The sequence below is a fragment of the Colias philodice genome, chromosome 31, assembly GCF_061535455.1.
Source record: "Colias philodice isolate Cphi_HAF_F1 chromosome 31, ilColPhil1 Martin Lab GWU primary, whole genome shotgun sequence".
Classification (NCBI taxonomy): domain Eukaryota; kingdom Metazoa; phylum Arthropoda; class Insecta; order Lepidoptera; family Pieridae; genus Colias; species Colias philodice.
Window position 1 is genome coordinate 1,938,293 of NC_143116.1, and position 24,774 is coordinate 1,963,066.

The 24,774-nt window shown below is 34.5% G+C and overlaps 1 protein-coding gene across 3 annotated transcripts in view; it reads left to right on the forward strand.

The window, feature by feature from the left end:
* The first annotated feature begins 733 nt into the window (after positions 1 to 733).
* Positions 734 to 24,774, forward strand: part of LOC149475082 (uncharacterized) — a 38,209-nt gene continuing 14,168 nt past the window's right edge. Inside the window, exons 1-17 of one of the 3 annotated variants that reach the window (XM_089713826.1) lie at positions 734 to 851; positions 6,214 to 6,305; positions 7,205 to 7,261; positions 11,925 to 12,071; positions 12,787 to 12,868; positions 13,311 to 13,432; positions 15,333 to 15,502; positions 15,933 to 16,039; positions 16,654 to 16,761; positions 17,169 to 17,241; positions 17,886 to 18,064; positions 18,845 to 18,924; positions 19,521 to 19,633; positions 21,851 to 21,999; positions 23,160 to 23,253; positions 23,775 to 23,881; positions 24,629 to 24,763. In XM_089713826.1, coding sequence (XP_089569952.1) covers positions 6,242 to 6,305; positions 7,205 to 7,261; positions 11,925 to 12,071; positions 12,787 to 12,868; positions 13,311 to 13,432; positions 15,333 to 15,502; positions 15,933 to 16,039; positions 16,654 to 16,761; positions 17,169 to 17,241; positions 17,886 to 18,064; positions 18,845 to 18,924; positions 19,521 to 19,633; positions 21,851 to 21,999; positions 23,160 to 23,253; positions 23,775 to 23,881; positions 24,629 to 24,763 — 1,787 coding nt within the window. In that variant the 5' untranslated portion in view covers positions 734 to 851; positions 6,214 to 6,241. Of the gene's footprint in view, positions 852 to 6,213; positions 6,306 to 7,204; positions 7,262 to 11,924; positions 12,072 to 12,261; positions 12,315 to 12,786; positions 12,869 to 13,310; positions 13,433 to 15,332; positions 15,503 to 15,932; positions 16,040 to 16,653; positions 16,762 to 17,168; positions 17,242 to 17,885; positions 18,065 to 18,844; positions 18,925 to 19,520; positions 19,634 to 21,850; positions 22,000 to 23,159; positions 23,254 to 23,774; positions 23,882 to 24,628; positions 24,764 to 24,774 lie in introns of those variants that run through there. The other 2 variants (XM_089713827.1, XM_089713828.1) reach the window with 2 other exon arrangements.

Here is a 24,774-nt window from a genome sequence, read left to right on the forward strand (position 1 = left end):
AGACTTTGAGCGGGCGACCGAATGTAAAAATTCTGTAACGAAAAAAACCTAACACCCCCCACTCCAACCGGCACAGCGATGCGATGCTATGCAATAGCTTTACCGCGGCAGTCCTTGAGTGCGACACGTATTTTTTTTATTTCCCATTCCAATTTCTAGACATTAACTTAGAGATTTTATAAATAGTAGAAAGTTTAAATTACTTATCATAATATTTAAATTTAATTTTAACATAGTACATAGTTAAATTATCATGGAATATTAAAAACAATTCAATCAACGAATAATAAGAACTTACGAGTACTTAATAAGAACCTACAAAACCACACTTATTCAAAAAGGATTATATTTTTATGAATTTATCGAAATTCGAAGATTTTAGTAGTTAGTACGAAAACGACTAATAGTAAGCTCACGCAAAGTTAAATTAAAAAATTAAAATATTCTCAATGAGATAAATATAAAAGCTGTGGTGGGTCAATAAAAACAAACATTACTAATAGTAATGTTTGTTTATAAGTAGTATAAAGACAAATATTAAAAAAAATGAAACCAATGGTAATTCCAAAACAACCCTTATATTTCGAGAGTTCAATACACCTACAAGTAAACCAAAACATCGCACCTCACTTGCCCACTCGACGCTTTTCCCATAAGACCATCCCTTTCCCACTCCGAAAGCTCTCTTTCCCGCGCAAAATCGATTTTTCCATATCAAGCTGATGGTTCGACGCGAATGCTTGCGAAAATTGTTATCTTTGGTGTTATTTGAAAAAAATATTGTGTTTTGTGCGTATTTTGTGTAAAAATAGTGTTTGGACAATTGTTTTGTGATTGTATCGATTGAATCGGTAAGTTGGTTTTAATAATATAACCTTTTATTTGTAACTGCGTCGATATTAATTTTGGGAAAATGTTATTTATGGCGCAATGCAAGCGGTACCTATTGTTGCTATTATTAATTAAAATTGTATAGGTATTTTAGAATTCTGTATCGCATTTATTATGTGAAAGGTGTATAAAGCATGCGCTATATTTATTTACACTGTGGATTGGTTTGATTTTTTAAGTTCAGTACGAAAAATAGGTAATAACTAATATATACCTACAAATAATTACGAATAATCTTAGCGAAAAATAGACACGGCGTGGACGGCTCGAGAGTTTTCCGGGAGTTGCATTTTTAGTTGTTCAAAATAAGAACGTAAAAACGATTGATAAAGAAGTCATAAAATGAAAATATTTGTATGCCGTATTTCTGTATGTCTGTCTGTAGGGAAGAGAATCTAATATGCGGATATTGTACATACCTATTGATAATTTCATACTTTTCATATAATTCATATGCCCATTGCCCATCACCCATGTGTTCATGTCGAGAATAAAATATCCAAGTATGGATCTAATACGTCTTTACAAATGCAGTCTTGCAATTTAAAAGCTTCGGTCTGCCTCAGCTTCGCTAGTGTTACATGTTTACGTTTTCTCTCAATAAGAACCATCATCGTTTTTCAAGGAATCACTATCATCACTAGGTACATAGTATAAAACAAAGTCGCTTTCCCTGTCCCTATGTCCCTATGTCCCTTTGTACGCTTAAATCTTTGAAACTACGCAACGGATTTTGATGCGGTTTTTTTTAATAGATAGAGTGATTCAAGAGGAAGGTTTATATGTATAATAACATCCATTAAATAGTGGAGAAGTGCTGTTATTTTTGAGGTTTCTAATGTGATGTCGTAAATAATTACATTTTTTCCGCTTACATTGCAAACGCATGCTGAACCCTACGAGTTTTATCAAAATAATGTACTAAGTATTGTACACATTGAAAAGTTCTACAGAAAAGTCCGCGATGGTATATGTCTATCTCTTATGGATAACCCACAATAACTTTTTTTGTCATTTACTTTTTACGACAAATAATGGTTAATTTTCGAAGCGATTTTAACCAATACAGCATTAATCCTTAACGAATTAAATACCTTGAATACATTGTTCATTTAATATGGCCCTTTACACCGTATGATTTAAGTGAATATTTTCGAAGATATTACAGATTTAAAAATTGCGGGACGTAGCGTTTGCGGCGGTACCGGCCGGCGGCCGGCCGCCATTGCACCCACAGACATAATATTATAGTATATACATTATACATGTCTGTGATTGCACCCGTGCTTAGATCATTACCCGTGCGAAGCCGGGGCGGGTCGCTAGTATTATATAAAAAGAATTATCGAAATCGGTTCAGCCTGTGGGTTCAGCCGTTCTTGAGTTTTGTGCTTACCAACAGATTTAGCGATTGATTTTTATTAGGTAGGTGTATAGAAGATTATATATTTAAGCTTATATGGCAATGACATGGTCACTCAAATTATTAATAACTAGCTTTCCACCCGCGGCATCGCCCGCGCAGTCAAAGAAAAACCCGCATAGTTCCCGTTCCTATGGGATTTCCGGGATAAAACCTATCCTATGTCCTTTCTCGGGTATCAAAATATTCCAAATCCAAATTTCATGCAAATTGGCGTGATTGAGTAACAGACAGACAGACTTTTGTATTTATAATATTAATATGGATTACCTATTCTGACCAAATATTCTACGATCGCTAATGGAAGACTATGTTATCCTATAAATAATAATGTCAATCGATCTATCTAATTTATTACAAGGTTTGCCCCGCGGTTTTACCCGCATTGCACCGCTCTTATTGGATTTCGCGTGATGATACACAAACACGGCAAAAATTTTCTATAGGCCCTGGAGGGAAAATACTTTAGAACCTTCGTCCTATATTAATTTACGGTCTAATATGAATTGTACATCTATTGAGTACTCAATAGGACCTCCTACTTAAAATACTGGACATAGAAAATCTTGCTGACAAAACATTTCTTTTGTTATTCAAAATAAAACTGCATTTAAATGTTTTCCCAAATTCCCTTCCCTAACTAAACATTAAAAGAGAAAATAGGGAGCTTCTTGCCGGTTCTTCTCCATAGATACTGCTTTCCAAATTCCAAAACGTTAAAAATATGTAATAACGATTCAAAAGTGCATCTAGAAGAAGTCTAATCTTTCTTATATATAAAATTCTCGTGTCACAATGTTAGTCTGCATACTCCTCCGAAACGGGTGGACCGATTCTCATGAAATTTTCTGTGCATATCGGGTAAGTCTGAGAATCGGCCAACATCTATTTTTCATATGTACCACGGGCGAAGCCGGGGCGGACCGCTAGTTGAATAAATAAATGTTTGAGTTAAGTTTGAGTTTGAGTTGAATTGAAACATTCCAATCCCAACAATGTTGAAATAGATTTTACAGATATCTTTTCTACAAAATGCTTTCCGTATAATATTTATATATCTAGTGTTTTTGATAAGTCACAATTATTATTATTATAATGTAAAGAAAACACGAAAAATGGGCAACGGAGCAGAGCAGCGTCCGCTAGTTTTTCATAAATTTTCATTTGACAGTAAATTTAAAATTCGTTGCCTTCTGAAAAGGTTGACAGGAAACTCAGACAGGAAATAATGTTATGACAGACGACTTCGAACATCCGGTTTAAAATGGGCGGGAAATTGCAGTGATTTGTTTTTAATTAAATCGTAGTTAGTCCAGTCCTGTCACGTGAAGCGCAGAATATAATTTTCGTGAAATTTAATTATTTTTGGTTAGAAGCTGGTTGTTTTTGTTTACTTTTATTCATATAAAAGTTATACATACAAAATACCTACATAGGTATTGCGTTTTGATTATTTCGTGTTTCTAAAGTTTCTTTAGAAATCGATTTTTATCAAAGAAAACTAAAAAAAGATTCATCTTATTCTGTAGAAAATAATTTAATGGCCTTTTTCCATCATAGATAATCTTGATAGTCTGTTTGACGCTTTTTTAAGATACTTTTTCATTTCTATGAAATTGTCATTTTACGTGCTAGCTAAACAGCACGCACTATTACTTAGTAATCTATGGAAGATCAAACAGCATCCAAAAAGTGAGGAAATAGCCCATAATATAATAATCTATACGATGTGCGACAAATTTAAAAATTGAAAACCCCCTCTTCGAACGAGATCTTTAAAAACATCTTGTGACATCGGCCCTTTAATTGGTAATCTGTGAATCATGAAAATCGAACATCCCCAGCCCTCCCACAAGATCTAAAAAAAAACATCTTGTCAAAAAATTTCCCGCCGTAACTGCGCGTCATTAGTTTTTTTTCTTTTTTCATAAGAGGCAAGGGCGAGGGTGCACGGACCAAGAGTGCAATGACTCATGACTCGATTATAGTGCTCAGTGTACACAGCATTGCGCTTTTCAAGTTCGTAATGGTGCGGTTTAGGGTTAATGTACACTGTGTGGAAGGGAAGATGTATAAGTGTATAAGGGGTCATAGTTCATGTACCCATAGTGTTCCCACTACATAATGATACTTATTTAAAGTTATATTGTGTGATAGAGAAATTTGCAACATTGTTTTTCAGTATGAATATAATTATACGAGTATATTATCACTACATAGTATAAAACAAAGTCGCCTATGTCCCTATGTCTCTTTGTATGCTTAAATCTTTAAAACTACGCAACGGTTTTGATGCGGTTTTTTTTAATAGATAGAGTGATTCAAGAGGAAGGTTTTAGTATATTATTTATTAGGTTTTAGACAAAGCGGGCGAAGCCGCGGGCGGTATGCTAGTAATATAAAAACAAAAAAAGTTTTAAACAGCTTCATTATAATAATCGTCATAATTATTGAAAGAAAATCGTTAAAACTTCGCAAAACTTCTACACTTTTTATTGTATAGAGAAAATAATTGATTTTATGTTTGTTTGACATGAATTGTATCCGAATCTCCTGGATTGATTTGATTTCAAATTTCATCCAAATCGGAAGTGTATTTCAGCCACTCAGACATACATACGTTTATAATATTAGTAAGTAGGTATCGTATGAACAAATTTTATTATACCAGTGTATAAGATGCCTAACTTAGGTTTACCCTTTAGGTGCCTGAAAAAAAGAAAACACTGCATTATGTGGTATTATTTTCCATCCCTCGGGAAGGGAGTGTCTTTATACCAAATACAGACAGTTTCTAAAAAATCACCATCGTTTTCATATCCGAGTATGTACATATGTATTTTATACACCTCTATTTTACAATGTTTAAAAGAGGCATTTGCAAAAACTGTAAAAAAATGTGTATTTCATTCGTAGATTTTCTTTGATTTATAAAACACGATTTCGAAACATAAAATAAATTATTGTAACATTGTTTGTATTAAATAATAATTTCATACTGTAAAGAGATATTAATTTGTTCTGTCCCCTTGTCATCATTGTTATTAGCTTACGCCTGCGGCTTTTCTCTTATTATCGCGACTAATTTTCCTCCCCTATTTCTTTTGATGACAAAATGTAGCCAATTTCACATTCCAATTAATTGTTTATAATTGTGTACAGGACGATAAACAACAATTTATTTTTTCGACATATTTGACCAGAATTATAAGCTTGTTTACCTAACATTTGTAATGTTATTAATGTTTATGGTATTAAATTATGTATAATATGTATACGTAATGTTTTCAAATTATTAATTTAAACTAGCTTTCCGCCTGCGGCTTCGCCCGCTTTGTCCAAAACCTAATAATCTATATACAAAAACATTCCTCGAGAACCATTGTATCTATTAAAAAAAACCGCATCAAAATCCATTGTGTAGCATTTAAGCATATACAGGGATATAGGGACAGAAAAAGCGACTTCGTTTTATACTATGTAGTGATGTAGTGATGACCAAACTTTAAAGTCCATAATTGTATCGCGCTTTAGAAAACTCTGCCTACGCCTGCATTACAGGCAGAGTTTTGCTACGGACAAATTTTGAGTATAGTTGTACCCACATAGTAACACGATATTACTTTTTATATTTCTGTACAAATAAGTGTATATTCTATATAAATAGTATAAAACAAAGTCGCTTTCTCTGTCCCTATGTCCCTGTGTCCCTTTGTATGCTTAAATCTTTAAAACTACGCAACGGATTTTGATGCGGTTTTGATAGATAGAGTGATTCAAGAGGAAGGTTTTAGTACATAATTTATTAGGTTTTAGACAAAGCGGGCGAAGCCGCGGGCGGTAAGCTAATTCTATATAAATAAGTTTATTTTATTTGCCTTTCTTTGATATTGTTTCAGGTATTTTTCGTTATGCCGTGGGCCTGAAATGGACGGTATACAAATGGAACCAATCGGAAAATATAAGGCCGATAGGAACGGGTCAGCTAAAGGTAAGCAAAATTTATTACTACCCACATATTCATAAAAAAGTAGAGATTTGCATAGCGGTCTTAGGGACTGTTGATAGTAGTGAAAACTTATAAATCTTAATTGATAGGTAACTTAAATTTACTTAATTTTAGTATTTAAAGTGAAACTTTTATTACATCGTCTCAAACTTTTTGGTCTGTGTAGCGCATGTCGCGTGACGGTCGGCTGCCGAGTAGGTATAAAGCAGTGTTCGGAGTCATTATCGTACAAATACGATAATTTTGTGCCCAAGTTTCACTTTTACCGTGGTCTCATAAAACCACACAACTTTTTTATTATAATAATTTGAAAACGCTTTTGGAAAGTTCGTAGTTCAAAAAATGTATTTTCGTTAATATTCTATTACATGGGTTTCTTTTCATGAAAGTAGACGGAACAAACCGGAAGATGAATTATCGTGTGCTAGTTTTATATTATAAGAGCGTATACGCACTATGCGGGTAGCCACATTGCGGGTAGCCGTCCGGCTGACCGCAAGCACAATTATGTACGTAATATTCATTTCTATGCGCACTGCTATGCGGCTACCGCAGACCGCACAGTGCGCATAGAAATGAATATTACGTACATAATTGTGCTTGCGGTCAGCCGGACGGCTACCCGCAATGCTGCTACCCGCATAGTGCGGATACGCTCTTAGTGTTATTAAAATCAGTAATCTTTATATTTAATGGATGAATTTGGATAAAATGATAGATGATAACTTGATATAGCATTATGTATGTAAAATATCCAGAAATGATTGCAATACATGAAGTTTCATCATAATTTGTTCAGTTGTTTTGTAAGGACGTAACAATACACATAGATAGAAGAATTATTGTTGGTACATATTGTTAACACGTTGCTATGGTTACAGCAGCGGCCTGGAGAAACATGGTGGACCAAGATCTTGACGATGTAGCTTTTTTAGCGGGTAAGTTACTTACATTATTTTATTAAATTATAGTTTTATTGGGAGTTAAAGAAAAGTATACATAAAATCGTAATTTTTGAATATGCTTTTGTTGCAAGTGTATAAAACTTAAAAATGATATTATAATTGCTAAAAAGGTTTTAAATCGTCTTTAAATCAACTTTATGTAACCTATACATCAGTCATCAGAAGTAAATTTTAAACAGAACAGTCCGTATGTGTAACATATAATACCTACACCAGGTTTATAATAAATAATAATGTACTAGCTGCTGCTCCGCGTGGTTTTACCCCTGTGGCTCCGCTCATGTTGGTCGTAGAGTGATGGAATAAAATCTCAGAAACTACTGGTCCGATTTGAAAAATTGTTTCGGTGTTAGATAGCCTATTTATCGGGGAAGGCTATTATTGGCTATATATATCATCATGCTACGACCAACAGGAGTATAGCACTGCGGGTAAAACCGCAGGGCACAGCTAGTATAATATAAATAATGATTATAACAATATTTTAAATTTTTATATATTATTATTAATATTTTTATATCGATACATTTAGGCAGTGAACACACTAGGCTCACGTCTCAAGGGCTCTTAGAGCTCTTGACATAATTTCTATATCTCTATTAACCCTTAACAAAGGAAAAGCTTACGTTAGGAAATGTTGATTTGAGTTTTTATGGCATTAGAATTAGTTCTATTCTATACAAATAAAGTTGAAGAGTATGTTTGTTAGCACGCGAAAATCTCACGAACAAATGGGTCGAAAAAGATTGTTTTTGAGTTCCTAGATTTCGACTTAGGATACGATTTGTATGTCAGGAGATAGTGAATCTGAAGAGTGACATCAAGGGCGGATCCAGCTTTAGTGCCAGGGGGGGGTCACATAGACGTGGTCAATTTTCAAAAGCTATATTTTGGTAATTTAATTGATACGTAGATTTAAAAAAAATGGTCAAGTGCGAGTCGGATTGGCGAACCAAGAGTTCCGTACAAACATTTTTATATGTTTTAATATTAAATTTATGCTTTTTGCGATTTTTCCTTTATCTGTGCTGTAAGACGTAAGTTTCTATTAAATAAAGATTAAATATCAAGATTCTGTGTTCACGGGAGTACCCTGTAGGTTTTGATTCCTGGCAACACTTGCGAATGTTGATATTAAACATGAAATGTATGTTTTAGCAATTTTTCCTCCATCTGTGCTGACATTGCTTTTAACCAAATTTCAGAACTCTGTGTTCACAGGAAGTAGTACAATACCTATAGATTTTGATTCCCTTGCGATAATGTCGAAATTTGCGATAATTTACGGCATAAATGGCTGTATCTTTTGATTGCGTTGGCTTATAAGTTTGATTTTTTCACAGCTATAAGGAACCGTAGATTTGAGTATTCGGTATGAATTTCAGATTGATACCTCAACGCGTTCCTGAGAAAAAGGGTCTTCACAGGCAGACAAACTTGAAAAATATATATTTTTTGCAATTATTCCTGTATCTGTACTATAAGATGTTGCTTTGTACCAGATTTCAAGATTCTGAGTTTACGGGAAGTACCCTGTAGGTATTGAGTTTTGATTCCCTTGCGAATGTCGAAATTTGCGAAATCGGCATTTTCGGCATTTCGGCATTTACGGCTGTATCTTCTGATTTGTTGACATAGAAGTTTGATTTTATTAAAGCGTAAAGGTATTTTAGACTTGAGTTTTTGGTATGAATATCAACTTAATACACGTCAGCGTTCATGAGTAACAGGGTTGTAAGTTAATTTTTTTTTTTAATATTTTTTTATATTATAATGATATAATCTAAGGAAAAATTCATGCTTTTCGCAATTAGTAAACAAAGTCGTTGTCTCTGTGCCTATGTCCCTATGTATGATTAAATCTTTAAAACTACGCAACGAATTTCGATGCAGTTTTTTTAAAGATAGAGTGATTCAAGAGGAATAGTATATAATTTATAAGGTTTTAGAGAAAGCGGGCGAAGCCGCGGGCGGTAAGCTAGTCTGCGTTATAAGACGTTTGATTGTACTAAATTTCATGACTCTGTGTACTCGCGAACTACCCTGTAGGTTTTGATTTCTTAGGGAGTGTCGAAAAATTTCAGCAATTACAGCAATCTTTTGATTGCGTTGGCTAAACCATTTGAATTTTTCACAGCATCAAGGGACCGTAGGATTTCGCCATTAGCAAGGGAATCAATACCTGCAGGGAGTACCCTGTCCCGTAAACACAGTCTTGAAATTGAGTAAAAAGTATCGTGTTATAGCACAGATGTAGTAATAACTGCGAAAACCCTAATTATTTAATTAAATTAAATAAAAATATATTTTTAAATAATTTTAAACTTACAATCCCTTTACTCATGAACGTCTACATGTATTTAATTGATATTCACATCAGAACTCAGGTCTATAATAACTTAAATCTGTTATTTAATTCAAATTCTATGTCAACGCAATCTGAAGAAAAAGCAATTAGAACCGCATATTCTGTAATTCGCAACTACTTGCAAGGGAATCATCAATCAAAACCTACAAGGTACTTCCCGTGAACACAGTCTTGAAATTTGGTTAAAAGCAACGACTTAAGCACTTAGTTACAAGTTACAAGCACAGATAAAGAAAAAAATCCTTTAAACAAAATTGTAAGATACAACATAATGAAAAAATATGTTTGCTCGGAGTCCTCGGTGCGCGAGTCCGACGCGCACTTGGCCGATTTTTTGTTGTAATTTGACTGTATTTTATAGTGTTCATTTGAAAAAAAAAATTGCTATTATATGTCTTATCCACGAACTGGGATATTTCGATATTTGAGGTTTTGTGTGAAAAATGTAACAGCAAAAGTTGTAGAAAAAAAATTAATTACATACAACTTTACCATTACACCTTATTCCGCAGTTATGGTTTTTTTTTTAATCGAAAAACCTGTTATTTGTCCTTAAATTACGACCACAGGTCGACCATAATAAATTTTTTCTATAATTTTTGTTATATTCTCTTCCGTTACCGTTTGTAATGAATTTCATTGTTCTATATTACTTTTTATGTCTCAAAATTCAATAAAAACATCATATTGAACAGTATTAATTTGTTAATTTAAAAAAGTTAATATTAAATTAGTGGTCCACTTAGGTCGTGGACCTAGCCCAGGGGGGGGTCATGACCCCGTGACCCCCCCCCTGGATCCGCGCTTGAGTGACATAGGCTATTTTTTTGATCGGTAAAACTTCTGGAAATTTCGTTAAAACAGCGGGCGAAGTCGCGAGCGGAAAGCTGTATACAAACACTAACACGAAAAACATAGCGCAGTTAGGTATAGAATATAGATTACACAGTCACGGACGAATTCTACCAATACCCGTGGCCCTCTCGTTGATGCGGCTTGACGGAACACAGTGGGGTTTTGGTCGGTAGGAATCCGACATAACCCATGGCCCCTCCCCCGGAGGCCGTGGGTATCAATGCAAGATTTCCCCACTTAAAAAAAAGGGTATAACTTACACAACAAATTATACTTTACCATATTATGACAGACATACAAACACATGCACATAATATAAGTATGTATATTTCATTCTTTGAAGTGAAGCACACAAAAGTGTAAGTGTCAAGTAAGTACAATCCTTTGACTTAAGTTCCAGTGTCTCGCACTTAAGTTTAAGTGAGAATCAAGTGTGAATTATGTACTTAAACTCAGCACGCTTTGAGCAGAGCAGTTGCAAGTGTTATTATGCAGTTGGTAATTCCTGTTAATTCTTTTTGTATCTGTGAATATAGAAAAGAATAGAGAGGATATAATATTTTCGATAAAAATACTGGTAATTATTTTGTTCATACAGTTGTCAGTGAATTTAATCTATCTTAATTTATCTATACTAATCTATACTAATATTATAAAGCTGAATAGTTTATTTGTTTGTTTGTTTGAACGCGCTAATCTCGGGAACTACTGGTCCGATTTGAAAAATTCTTTCGGTTTTAGATAGCCCATTTATCGAGAAAGGCTATAGGGCTATATTATATCATCACGCTATGACCCGAACCCGCGCGGCGCGGCTAGTAAATTTAATATTTTTTTAAAATTATATCTAACTTTGTCAATTTATGTTTACTTTAAAACACAGTATGTACATTGCATGGTCAGAAATCAGAAAGAAACAAAGAAGAATTGAAGTTTAAAAAACACTTTGTATATTATACAAGTCATAAAAGCTTGATAGTTGAAACATCTTTTACATTTTATGTATTATCAAGTCTAACTTTTGCTTATCTAATATGTCTTTATTGTTTATTTTTATTCATTGCTTGTTACAAAATACAATATCGAGTCTACAACATCTACAACATGGCCCTGTAAGGCCATGGCAAATAATTGTATTAATATATTTGACAGATATTAAGACATTGTACAAGTCAAATCACGTCAAAAAAAAAGACGGGTTGCACTCCGGGAGTGCCGGCAGAAGTGAAAACTTGATTATTAACGTTGAGTTCTCTCCATCCGTCTTACGCTTTTTCGATCAGGTCACGTGTCCTGACGCGAGTTTAAGATTTTATACCCATTACAGAAAAAGTGCTCAACGCCGCTAAAGAAATTTTCACTTCAAAAAAGATTTAACACTATAACTATTTTACGTATTTTCTATCTTTACAGACACAGACAAGGCCCGGGAGGCCCGGGAGCTGGGCGACACACCAGTGGCTGTGTGCTCACAGCGCAGGGCCCTCTGTCTTGCGGGACTAGTATTCTCTGCTATGTTCGCTACGGCGTTACTAGTCGTGTATGCTACACCGCAGGCTGGTGAGTTGAGACTAATGGCCCTATCGGCCATAGGGCCCTACATAAAGGTTGGTAAAACTGGCAGGGCACGTGTAATTCGTGTTTGCTACGGCACTGCTAGTTGTGTACGCTACACCGCAAGCCGGTAAGCTGGGACTTAAGGCCCTTACTAGGGGCCGTAGGGTCTTCTGTCTAGTGAGACGGGAGTTTTCTCTGCTATGTTCGCTACGGCGTTACTAGTGGTGTATGCTACACCGCAGGCTGGTAAGTTGGGACTTAAGACCCTAGCGGTCATAAGGCCGTACATAAAGGTTGGAAAATCTGGCAGAACTGAGTGATCTCTGCTATGTTATGTAAGCTGGTGAGTTGAGATATGGGGCTCTCAGGGACATGGGGCCCTACAAAAAATGTAGTGATGATAAAAAATTGATTAGGCGGGATAATAACTGCACATGTTTTTCTGTTATTTTGCAGACATTTTTTTTATAATTTTTTTAATATTTTTAAGTATTGAAATGCTGTAAAACTACAACGGATATTTTTAGGCATACTTTACTGGGAATGAATCCCGTTGTTTTTATTCCTTCTTTTACGTAAATAACTATTAAGAACGTTAAAAGATAATAATAAGATATGTATGTAGAAAAATGTTGCATGAAGAATAATTAAATGAAATTAGTAATAATAATTTTAGTTATAGTTTAGTAATGATTTTGAACTGTATTCCCATATACAGAATGTCCATGTTCGAGTGAAAACGTTCTTCTTCCTGGACAAACACCTACAGAGGCGGATGAAAATTCCACTGTTGCTAACAAGTGAGTACTCAAACTCTAACCTAAACTGAAACTCAAACACAAATTAATACTCTAACTCATACTCAAAATCAACTTTACCATTTCAATAGCATTTAAAATGTATTCTTTAATACACTGAATTATCATCATACTGTATACAGGGTGTAATCGTTAATTTATTTATTTATTCATCTTTGGGAAACAAACAACGTACGGTGTTTAAGGTAACATTTTTGGATATTTCTCGTTTTATTTAAAAGAGTTATTATTGCCATTTAACTCATTAGGTACGATCGATATCAGTTTAAAGTTTTTTTGATATCTGCAATAGTTACGGAATAATCGCCTGTGCACACTTAACGATTACACCCTGTATATAGATATTAAGCTTTGTACATATATCGATAAATGTCAAACCTGCAACACGTTATTAAAAATCGGAAAATGTATGTTTCTCTTCCAGAGAACGCATAGCGACAAATGGTATGGTATTTCCATGGAGAGGTGCTAGATTACCAACATTCATTATACCGAAGCATTATAGCCTATGGTTACACCCTAACTTAACTACTGGCGAAATGAGAGGTAATTTAATCACTACGTAGTATAAAACAAAGTCGCTTTCTCTGTCCCTATGTATGCTTAAATCTTTAAAACTAAGTATCGGATTTTGATGCGATTTTCTTTAATAGATAGTTATTTATTTTCTTCTCTAGCTTCGCCCAGCCGCGGCCGGCTATTACCACTTCGCTAATGCAAGAATTTTGTCTATGAAAACATAATCTTAAACTATAGCTCACGTGCGGGTTGCCTGTTAAAGGTGTACAGTGTACACCATAGAGATCTAGAGAGATGCCAATCGCTTGCGCTGAGTACGAAACCGTGTCTCATAAAAAATTTACGCACACAACTGCAGTAAACAAAATCAAAACAATACTTCGCGTTGTGTGCGTGTCATCACACAAAAATATGAGAGCGACTATTCGTTCGCACACTAGATTGTAAGTGACGTACGTAGGGCATGCAGAACCGAGTCCGGTTCCAAGTTTCTGAAACCCGGTTCCAAATCGAGCTCAGAACCGGGTAGAACCGGGTTACCCGGTTCTTTTATAATACCTCGGAAAAAAATACGAAATTAAACAAAAGTAACTGTAAAAGTACCTGATGGGCCTTTTATTTTACGCAGCTTGTGTCTTATTTTATTAAACTAATAAAGAAACATAATTTCAATACTTCTCTTTATTTATCAGTCTTATAAAAGTACCTTGTTATCATAATATCACATATAAACCTTATTCATGAACTGCAAACTGTAAAGCAAAAAACCGGCCAAGTGCGAGTCGGACTCGCGCTCCGAGGGCTCCGAAAAATATTTTTTATAATGTTTTAACTTTAAAATTTATGTTTCTAACAATTTTTCCTTTATCTGTGTTATAAGACGTTACTTTTACCAAATTTAAAGGCTCTGTGTTCATGAATAGTACCCAGCTGTAGGTTTTGAGTCCCATGCGAATGTCGAAATTTGCGAAAATTTTCAGCTGTATCTTTTGATGCGTTGGCTTGTGAGTTTGACTTTTTCACATAAAAGGGACCGAAGACTTGAGTTTTCGATATAAATTTCAGCTTGATACCAAAAACATGACTGGATCATTATATGAAACAGTAAAATCAACAGGTTTTCAAATTCACGACAAATCTAATAAAAATATTTCTGTAGCCTAATTTTTGTCATTTTCGAAGCCTAATTTTTTTTTGGTAATACAAACGTAGGAAACTCATAGCATCTAAGGTTAGACAACCAATCAGAGCCACGCTTGAGGCGTGGCACGAAAAATCGCGATGCACGTGAGTCTGACGTTGCCAGATACAATAAATTTGTTAAAATAATGCAGCAAAATATAAATAATACTTTATATTTTAATAATTTGGTCGGAACCGGGAGAACCGGGTTTCATACTATTCAGACCCGGTTCTCAAGATCATCAAAAAACCCGGGTTTACCCGGGTTTTTCGGAACCGGGTAAACCCGGGTGCATGTCCTAGACGTACGTATACAGCACCGCTACAGTTTGTTCTTTTTTTGGGCATATTGCTGCGACACCGGCCCCGCCCCCTAACCATATCTCCCTTTAGTTTCTGTGATCTGTGGTGTACACATAGTTTTAAGAATTCATCTATTTAAAAAAAATGCGTCTAGAATTTTATAAGCATTTTTAACGTACTCAGCGTATGCAAAACTATAATCTCCTTTGAGTTTAGTTTACCGACGGTGGGATACCCTGTATAGTCACCTTGACAATGATCCGTGAACGTGATCACCATTTTAACACCGTGATCACGACAATTAGCGTAACCATTCTTCTGTTTTTAAATTGCATCGAATTTGAATGATTTTTTTAAGAATATACAAATTACCAATTATCATTTAGGATGTGGGAAAAAGTCATTTTTTATGCTTTAAAATTAAATTTAAATGTAATTTCAGGGGAAGTATCAATAGATTTCAAAGTGGATCGCGACACGACATTCGTAGTACTAAATATAAGGGACATGAATGTGACTGAAAGGGCCCTATTTAAGTCAGGGACGATTGGCCCTAAGATTGTTAAGGCCTTGGACTTTCCGCCGGCTGAACAGACTTATATTGAGTTTAAGGTAAGGTTTAAGTGATAGATTATTTTCAACCGACTTGAACAAAAGGAGGGTTCAGGATTTGACTGTATATTTTATGTATTTGTTACCCGAGAGCTTTCGACTGGGTGGAACGATTTTGATGTTTATTTTTATTTGAAAGTTTCCTTTTCTTTTACTAAATTCTTTGAAAATGTGTAAATTACCTTTTATGTGTACTAAATTCTTTGAAAATGTGTAGGATATGATACAAAACAAAACAAATTTTAAGAAATTAGTGCAATACCACGAGTTACACAATATGAGTCATGTGACATGAGTTATATAACTTAAAAATATGAGTTTAAAAATGAATTGAATATGACTTATTATTTTAAACGATACAATTTAACACGAGTTATGAGGTATGACTTATTAATTTAATTATAATATTATGAAAATGATTAATTTTCAGGATAAATTACGCAGAAAATATAATTACACTCTGAGTCTTCGGTTTATTACAAAATTGGATAGGAGTGAAAAACTACGTGGTTTCTTCTTGACCGGTACACAAAGACAGTAAGTATTTTTTGTATATGTATATATTCAAAGTTTTTTAATAATAAGATATAATATCTTTTTTAATAGAAATAACTGGACGCAATTTAAATATTATAAAGATTAATTGATTTTTTATTTTTTATGTTACAGTAAATAAAAAAATGAGATTTCTATAATTCTATTTACTGACCTCTTTTAAATAATATTTTGGTTTTCCATATTATCATTATTTTTAATAGTAAAAAAAAATATTAATAATCCTGGATACTAATATTATAAATGCGAAAGTAACTCTGTCTGTCTGTCTGTTACTCAATCACGCCTTAACTACTGAACCAATTAGCATGAAATTTGGTATAGAGATATTTTGATACCCGAGAAAGGACATAGGCTACTTTTTACCCCGGGAAATAGGATAGGTTTTATCCCGGAAATCCCACGGAAAACCCGCATAGTTCCCATGCGGGTTTTTCTTTGCCTGCGCAGGCGAAGCTGCGGGTGGAAAGCTAGTTTATTATATTTTGCAAAAATTTATTCATTTTACAGATTTTTTGTTATCATTCAATATGCATTAAAAATTGTTTGTGTTTCATTCAATATTCAATAAATAATTAATATTTATTTGTTTCCAGTCGTTGTGCGATATCACGTCTCTGGCTGACACACGCTCGTTCCGTGTTCCCATGTTTTGATGAACCGTATTTACGAGCTACTTTTAAACTAACTATAGTTAGGGATAGGTAAGTTATTTATTTGTTAAAATAATATTAAGTGTAGAAAAACGAAAAAAATACGCCAAATTCACGAAATTATTGTATTGTCACCGATCCTTGATAAGTGTACAAAGTTTGAATTAAATCTGTCTGTTTAAAATCAAAATCGAGTCTGAAAGAGGCGGTTACATACAAACATACAGGTAAAATAAGCGTAAATACTAAAGTTTCTGTTAAATGTATGTTTGTTACTCTTTCACGAAAAAACTACTGGACGGATTTGGATGATACTTGGCGGTGATGTAGCTTTAATCTGTGTGTACCAGAATAACGCATGAAATAATCGATTTTTAAAAGTGAAAGGAAATGTCATTTTAAATAACTATGTGTAAAAAATGCTTATAAATATTGTATTTTGTTATTATATTTTTCAGATTTCACGTTTCTCTAACAAATATGCCAATAGTTGCTACAGAAGAAGCAGGATTCTATTTGGGACATCGACTTGTAAGTATATTGTCATTGTAATCTGCGAATATTACCTAACACGACAAAATATCATATCTCTTTACATTCTTCAACTTCTTACATACATATAGTTACTATTATAACGCACTACATATAATTATAGTTAGTCTCTACAAACCGGGACTACTTTCAAGCATATGACAAGCAAAATGCAATAGTTTCGAAAAAAAAATTTCAATTTTTAATTAGAAACATATTATTGCGTGTCGGTTACAACGTCGGTCGCGCTATACATACATAAAAACTACATAATATACATATACCTACAGAATATCATATAACTTTACACTCTAGTTCTACAAACCGTGAATACAAAAAAGCAATTTTTTCGAAAAATATTTTTTTTGCGTTTTCCCCCTTTTCCTATTACAGGGAGAATTCGTGATAGATGTTAACGTGATAACGTTTTTAAAATCGTTTTAGTCGGGTGACATGTTCAGAAACTTGTGTCACACCAAAACCTCACGAGCGCGATCGCAGGTATAACGAGAGAGAGACGGACCGATCTCCCGTCTCATCTCGAGCGCTGCCACCAATAACACGTTATCACGTAAACATCTCGATCGTAAACCTACTTTACAAACAACCAATTTTTTTTTGCATATTTTGTTGTTTTTCCATAGTTACAAGACGAATTCGCGACAACCCCTCCCATGTCTCCACACATGATTGCTCTCACCGTGTGTCGGTTACAACGACGCGCTATACAAGTTGCTACTGTGGCTACGCCTGAGCCTGATGTTGAGGAAACCCCGGAGATTAGCTTGTATAGCGATAGGCAGGGCGTGCTGGATGAGGGAGGGTGAGTTAAAAATCTTTATATTATTCGTAACTTTTGATTTAATATTTTTGTGGATGAATAGTTTTGTCAATTTAGTTGTTACTGTTTCCTGTCCGAACATGCTTAACTGTCGAATGCTATAAAAGGCCGCTTTCCTTTGACTCGTGGCGCATTCGTACGAATCGTGCCTATCTATTCAAACTAATATTTAACCCGGCCTCGCGTGTAATTTCTTACAATAACATTATTAAAAAAAATAAAAATGTATGCGTGTACTAGAGTACACACGTAAGAAGTGAAACTTCTTTATGACCTTAAAAATGTCACGAGTGTGGCGTAACGCAAAAATGTCACGCGTACGGCGTAACGCAAAAATGTCACGCGTACGGCGTAACGCAAAAATGTCACGCGTACGGCGTAACGCAAAAATGTCACGCGTACGGCGTAACGCAAAAATGTCACGCGTACGGCGTAACGCAAAAATGTTACACTAAATTTTTGTCCAACCCCGATAAAGAAGTTTCACTTCAAAAAAACACGCTAAAGCTCATGAAATTATTGTATTGTCACCGATCCTTGATAAGTGTATCAAGTTTGAATTAAATCTGTCCGTTTAATGTGGATCAAAATCGAGTGTGAATGAGTCGATTACATACAAACATACAGGTGAAGCAAGTGAAACCGTGATAAAAAAGTGATCGTGAGGTGGGATTCGAGCTCGCGTCCTTATCAATTTTCACGTTTAAAATATTATGTAGTAAGTTTTATAAAAAGTTATTAAATAAATAATTTTATTTCCAGCCCACTTCTAGAATGGGTGCAAAAAACAATTCAGTTGTATGCCTATGAGCTGAATACATCGTACCCTCTACCTAAGTTCGGTAAGTTAGCCTTATGTACACTCAATCTAGCATTATTTTTGTAACTGAATTTTTTTGTAGCATTTTGTAATAAGCCTTTTTCTTTCTTCATTTAAAATTTATGTGTTTGTCATAATATCTTTCACTGGGAATTGATTGGATTTTTGTTTTAACTTTTTTCACCATTAAAAAGCTAAATTATATATAGCACCAATAATACATAATTAATAATTAATAATTAATACTCAAGCTTATTAAGGGAGGCTCCCTAAATTTTATGTTAATTTGCATTAATTTGATTTTGATTTGATTTTTTTCTTTGTATTAATATTCAAATCTACTTTATCGATTTAAGAAATTCTTACCACAGTAGAAAGCTACATTATTCCAGTGACACTTATTTTCCCTGTATCAACTCTGGCTTATAACAAATACAAGAAACAAATTATGTATTACTAGCTGTGCCCCGCGGTTTCACCCGCATTGCTCCACTCCTGTTCGTCTTAGCGTGATGACATATAGCCTTCCTCGATAAATCCAACACCGAGTAGTTCCTGAGATAAGTGCGTTCAAACAAACAAACTATTCAGCTTTATAATATTAGTATTCATTTTCAGATATAGTAGTAATAGAAAGTAACAGCCCATACTCTGAAGGCTGGGGACTCATCACTCTGTCGCCGGTCACACTTAGCGACACCAAGACTATCGCCAGGCTGTTGGCTCAACAGGTATGGACTCAAACTCAAACTCAAACTTAAACATTCATTTATTCAATTAGACTACTATTTAGTAGCACTTTCGAATCGTCATTACATAAGTATTTTTAACATTTACCACCGATTCGGAAAGCAGTATCTATGGAGAAGAATCGGCAAGAAACTCCATAGTTGCTCTTTTAAAGCATGATGTGGAGATAATATTATTAAGACGTAAGAAAAGAAAACAAAAGAATTTTTCCGAATTTATAAGTTTTTACATTTTCGTTAAAAAACGGGTCAAAACACATGATAAAAAAAAACTTGACCCTTATTATTATGGTATTACCAGCTTGCCGCCCGCGTTTTCAAAGAAAAACCCGCATAGTTCCCGTTCCCGTGGGATTTCCAGGATAAAACCTATCCTATGTGTTAATCCAAGTTACCCTCTATATGTGTGCTAAATTTCATTGTAATCGAGAGAATAACAAATATCACAACAAATAACACATCGATCCTCACAAACTTTCGCATTTATAATATTAGTAGGATTTATATATAAGTGACCGCCTCCTCGGTACAGTGGTTGACGCGTGAGCGTAACACCGAGGGGTCCTGGGTTCGATTCCCGGTGGAGACGAAGAAAAACAATGTCTCGGTCTGACAGGACACAGAAGGCTGATCACCTACTTGTCTCTAAAGAAAATCGATCAGCGAAACAGATGTATAATGCATCTGCCCCTTAGAGTATAGATATCTATAGAGCGCGAACAACCAAGTGGGAACAGTAGGCACAGGTGGGAAAAACACGACGTTCCCGCCGCGCGCGCTCGTAGTCGTGGTTGAGTGCTGACGAAGTGCGTTGCTCTGGATTTTTATTCATTTCTAGGAATAAACATGGTGAAATGTGCAGTTATATCTTGCAAAAACGATACTAGAAAATACACAAAATTGAAATCCAGTATCACATTTCATCAGTAAGTCGATTGTTATACTTATTTTTATGAAAATAAATCTAGCATCGCGGGGGTGAAGGGGAGGTGGGAGGCGGACACGCGCAGGCTCGCTCGCGCACCTCACTGCCGCCACGTGATCAGGCTTAGTGATGGACCTGACCAACGCTGTACTCGATATAAAGTTTACTAGAAGAACTATATTTTAACAAATTATTTATTTAACTTTAAAATTAAAACTCTTTTAAAAATGTATTATAAATAAATTTGTGGTGTATTTTGTATGATAGACTTTCTAATATTATGAATGCAAATGTATTATAGTGTAAATGTAAAGTATGTAATGTTACGATATATTTTCTGAACCGCTAAATTGATTTTGAACATTTTATAGTAGAATGGATAAAATTAAATAAAAAAATTATTTATATGATTTATTATATTATCATTTTAAATTACTAATTATTTCTTATTTTTATTTAACTAACATTTTTAAAACATTATTTTTATTGTTTCATTTATTATTAAAGAAATAGCACCAAACCCGAATTTTTATTTTATTAACTTTAATATCGAACTCGTTTTGCTGATATTCATAAACATATTTTTTTTAAGTACTTAAAATGAATATAAGAAATATTCAAATGGAATAAACACTTTATTCTCTTGGCAAACAAATTTAAAATGACATATTTATACTTTATTCATACATTTCTCCTTAAATAACATATTGAACATAAAATTTACAAAAGATACATATTTATTTACATAACTTATCGATAGCTCGGCACGCAATTGATACCTACCCATCCCTATTTGTCACACACACATCTATATATTATCTATAGCTCATCTGCCTACGATGTGCACAAAGCAATTTGTGCAATACACTCGCTCTATACTACTGTAATATATACTCTAAGATCTGCCCCTTACCCCACTTGGGGACATGGGACTTCACTTATATATAAGTAAATTTTATTTTTTACTAGCTTTCTACCCGCAGCTTCGCCCGCGCAGTCAAAGAAAATCCCGCATAGTTCCCGTTCCCATGGGATTTCCGGGATAAAACCTATCCTATTTCCCGGGATAAAAAGTAGCCTATGTCCTTTCTCGGATATCAAAATATCTCTATACCAAATTTCATGCAAATTGGTTCAGTATTTAAGGCGTGATTGAGTAACAGACAGACAGATAGAGTTACTTTCGCATTTATAATATTAGTATGGATTAGTATGGATAATATTAGTAGGATTTATATCTAAGTAAATTTTATTTTTTATGTATACACTTGTAGTGGTTCGGTGGGCTAGTATCCCCCCGCTGGTGGTCCGCCCAGTGGCTGCTGGAAGCTCTAACGGCGGTGCTTCAAGAGCGGGCACCTTTGGGACCCACTGAGAGACGGGATGATGCTTTATTGTTGGACCACGTGCTGCCGGCGTTAGCGTGAGTAGATATACATACATACATACTCACAACACATAATATATACATAGAAGTTTCAAATTATGCAACATTACCCCATTGAGCCCCGAACGGCCCGATCGGTCCACAACACAATAGATTTTCTATTGTGTCTGTGATTCCGGGGCCTGAGTTATTATTGGCAAAATTAAATTTATATGCTTCCAAAACAACAAAAAAAAAAAATCCAATATTTCACATCTAATCATCACGTTACAATTAAACATAACATTCCAACATTTTATACCGCACTACTAGCTTTAAATTAAGTAAACCATTTCAACATTTCACATCAAATTATTTCGTTCCAGAAACAATACATTCCAACATTTCATAACATGCTATCTATTTTCAACGAAACTTAACATTCCAACATTTAACATCAAATTATTTCATTCCAGCAACAATACATTCCAACATTTCATAACATGCTATCTATTTTCAACGAAACTAAACATTCCAACATTTTACATCAAATCATCTTATTCCGATCAAACAAGACATTCCAACATTTCATAACACGCTATCTATTTCCAACGAAACTTAACATTCCAACATTTAACATCAAATTATTTCGTTCCAGCAACAATACATTCCAACATTTCATAACACGCTATCTATTTCCAACGAAACTAAACTTTCCAACATTTTACATCAAATTATTTCAATACATCAAATTATTTCGTTCCAACAACAATACGTTCCAATATGGACATCATATCATTTTGTTGCAATTACACAAACAATTCCAGCATTTTTGGAATTAGAACAATTTTTGCAATTAAACTCTCTAATTCACAAAAAAAATTGACATCACGTTAACTATTATATTGTTCAAATTAAACAAAATATTCCAATATTTTTAACAACCCATACATTTATATATCCACACATACTTACAAACTTATACTACTTTTATTAATATCATAGTCTCATTAATATTATTATTTACTTAGGGCTGATTTTTCAATCCTTGGCTAAAACTTATTCATCGAATAACGTATTAAACTACCATTTCAAAAATGTATCCTAATTGTCCGTTTAAGACAGTTTACAGGTGACATTTTAAAATGTTCGTGTAATACTTTATTGGACGGATAAATTTTAAGCAAGGATTGAAAAATCGCCCATTATTTAAACAGTTTAGATTCGAGCACATCAGTTCGTGCAGTAGCTTCCCCGAGACTTGAAAGAGCGGATATAGAAGGCGCTACAGACGAATTATCTTTACATAAGGTATGTAGCTGAAAACTTAATTAAGTTATTTATATTATAAGTTTTTAATTTTAGTGAGAAATATGTTATTTTAAATGCTGCAAGGTCATTCATTATTGGGCATTAATTCGTACATTTTTCATAATTGTAACTGTTGCCAGTTACAATATCCTTGCCTTACTAACTGATAAATTCGAAAGTGTGTATGTTTGTTCGCCTTTTTTCAACTCGCTACAAATCGTTCTAATGTTATGATTTTTGAGTTTATTTATTTATTTAGAGATAGCCGACTAAAGATTATAATGTATGAAAAGAAGTGTTAAAATAAGTTATCAACGCATGAAACTACCAAATGACTGACCGGTTGGCTTAGTTGGTAGTGGCCCTGCTTTCAAAGAATTCATTCAATACGCTTTTTCGATCAATTCAAATACGCTTTTTCGATCAGGCCACGTGTCCTGAGTCCTGACTCCTGACGCGAGTTTAAGATTTTATACCCAACGCCGCTAAAGAAGTTTTCACTTCAAAAACTTTAAACACAGGGAGCAGCAATAGTAAGTATGGCGATAGAAGCAGCCGGTGAAGCAGCCGGGCGGGCTGCTCTAGCGCGGTTGTTGCGGGATCATCGCACTGCCAGCGCTGATGCTCGGTAAGTGGGGGGAGGGGGGGGAAGTTTCTAGCACGAAGCTTATATGAATTTAATTGGAATAACATACTTATTTAAGCACTTTGACGTTCAAAATATTATTATATTAAAATGTAAAATTATTATTATATAAAAAAATTAGTTTAAATTATATTTTATTTTCAGTAAATTGACATATTGTATTTAACCTAATGTAATGTTGTATTTTCCTGTTATTGAAGGTGCAGTAGACCATATTGTATTTAATTGTAAGCTATGTAAAATAATATAGACTATCCTTTGTTGGAAAATCATATAAATAAATAAATAAATAAATATCTAATAGACTGGAGATTTCAGTATGAACATTAACTTGTAACAAGACAATATGACCTTGAATGACGCCTGTATGTTTTTTTATCCCTTTCACAACTTGCCAAGTTAGGTGTGAAAGGGATAGGGGAAGAATTTTTGACATTTTGAAGTTATACTTCTTTTGGCGCGATGGAGAAAAATGATGAGAGTGAATTTTTTGAAGTGAAAACTTCTTTATCGTCGTTGGGTATAAAATCTTAAACTCGCGTCAGGACACGTGACCATCGAAAAAGCGTAAGACGGATGGATATCAAACATTGAGCATGTTAATAATCGTTAATAATCAAGTTAATAATCAAGTTTTCACTTCTGCCGGCACTCCCCCAGTGCAACCCGTCTTTTTTATATGTTTTAAATTTAGAACTACTAAACTCTTTATATATTATGTCCGTATAGCGACCTGTGGCGAGCGCTGACACAAGAGGGCGGCGCGTCCCCCTCGCACGCGTGGGACGGGTGGTGCGAGCGAGCGGGATACCCGCTGCTCAGCGCCGCGCCCAGCAACCGACACGTGGCCGTGCGGCAGGAGAGGTACACACACA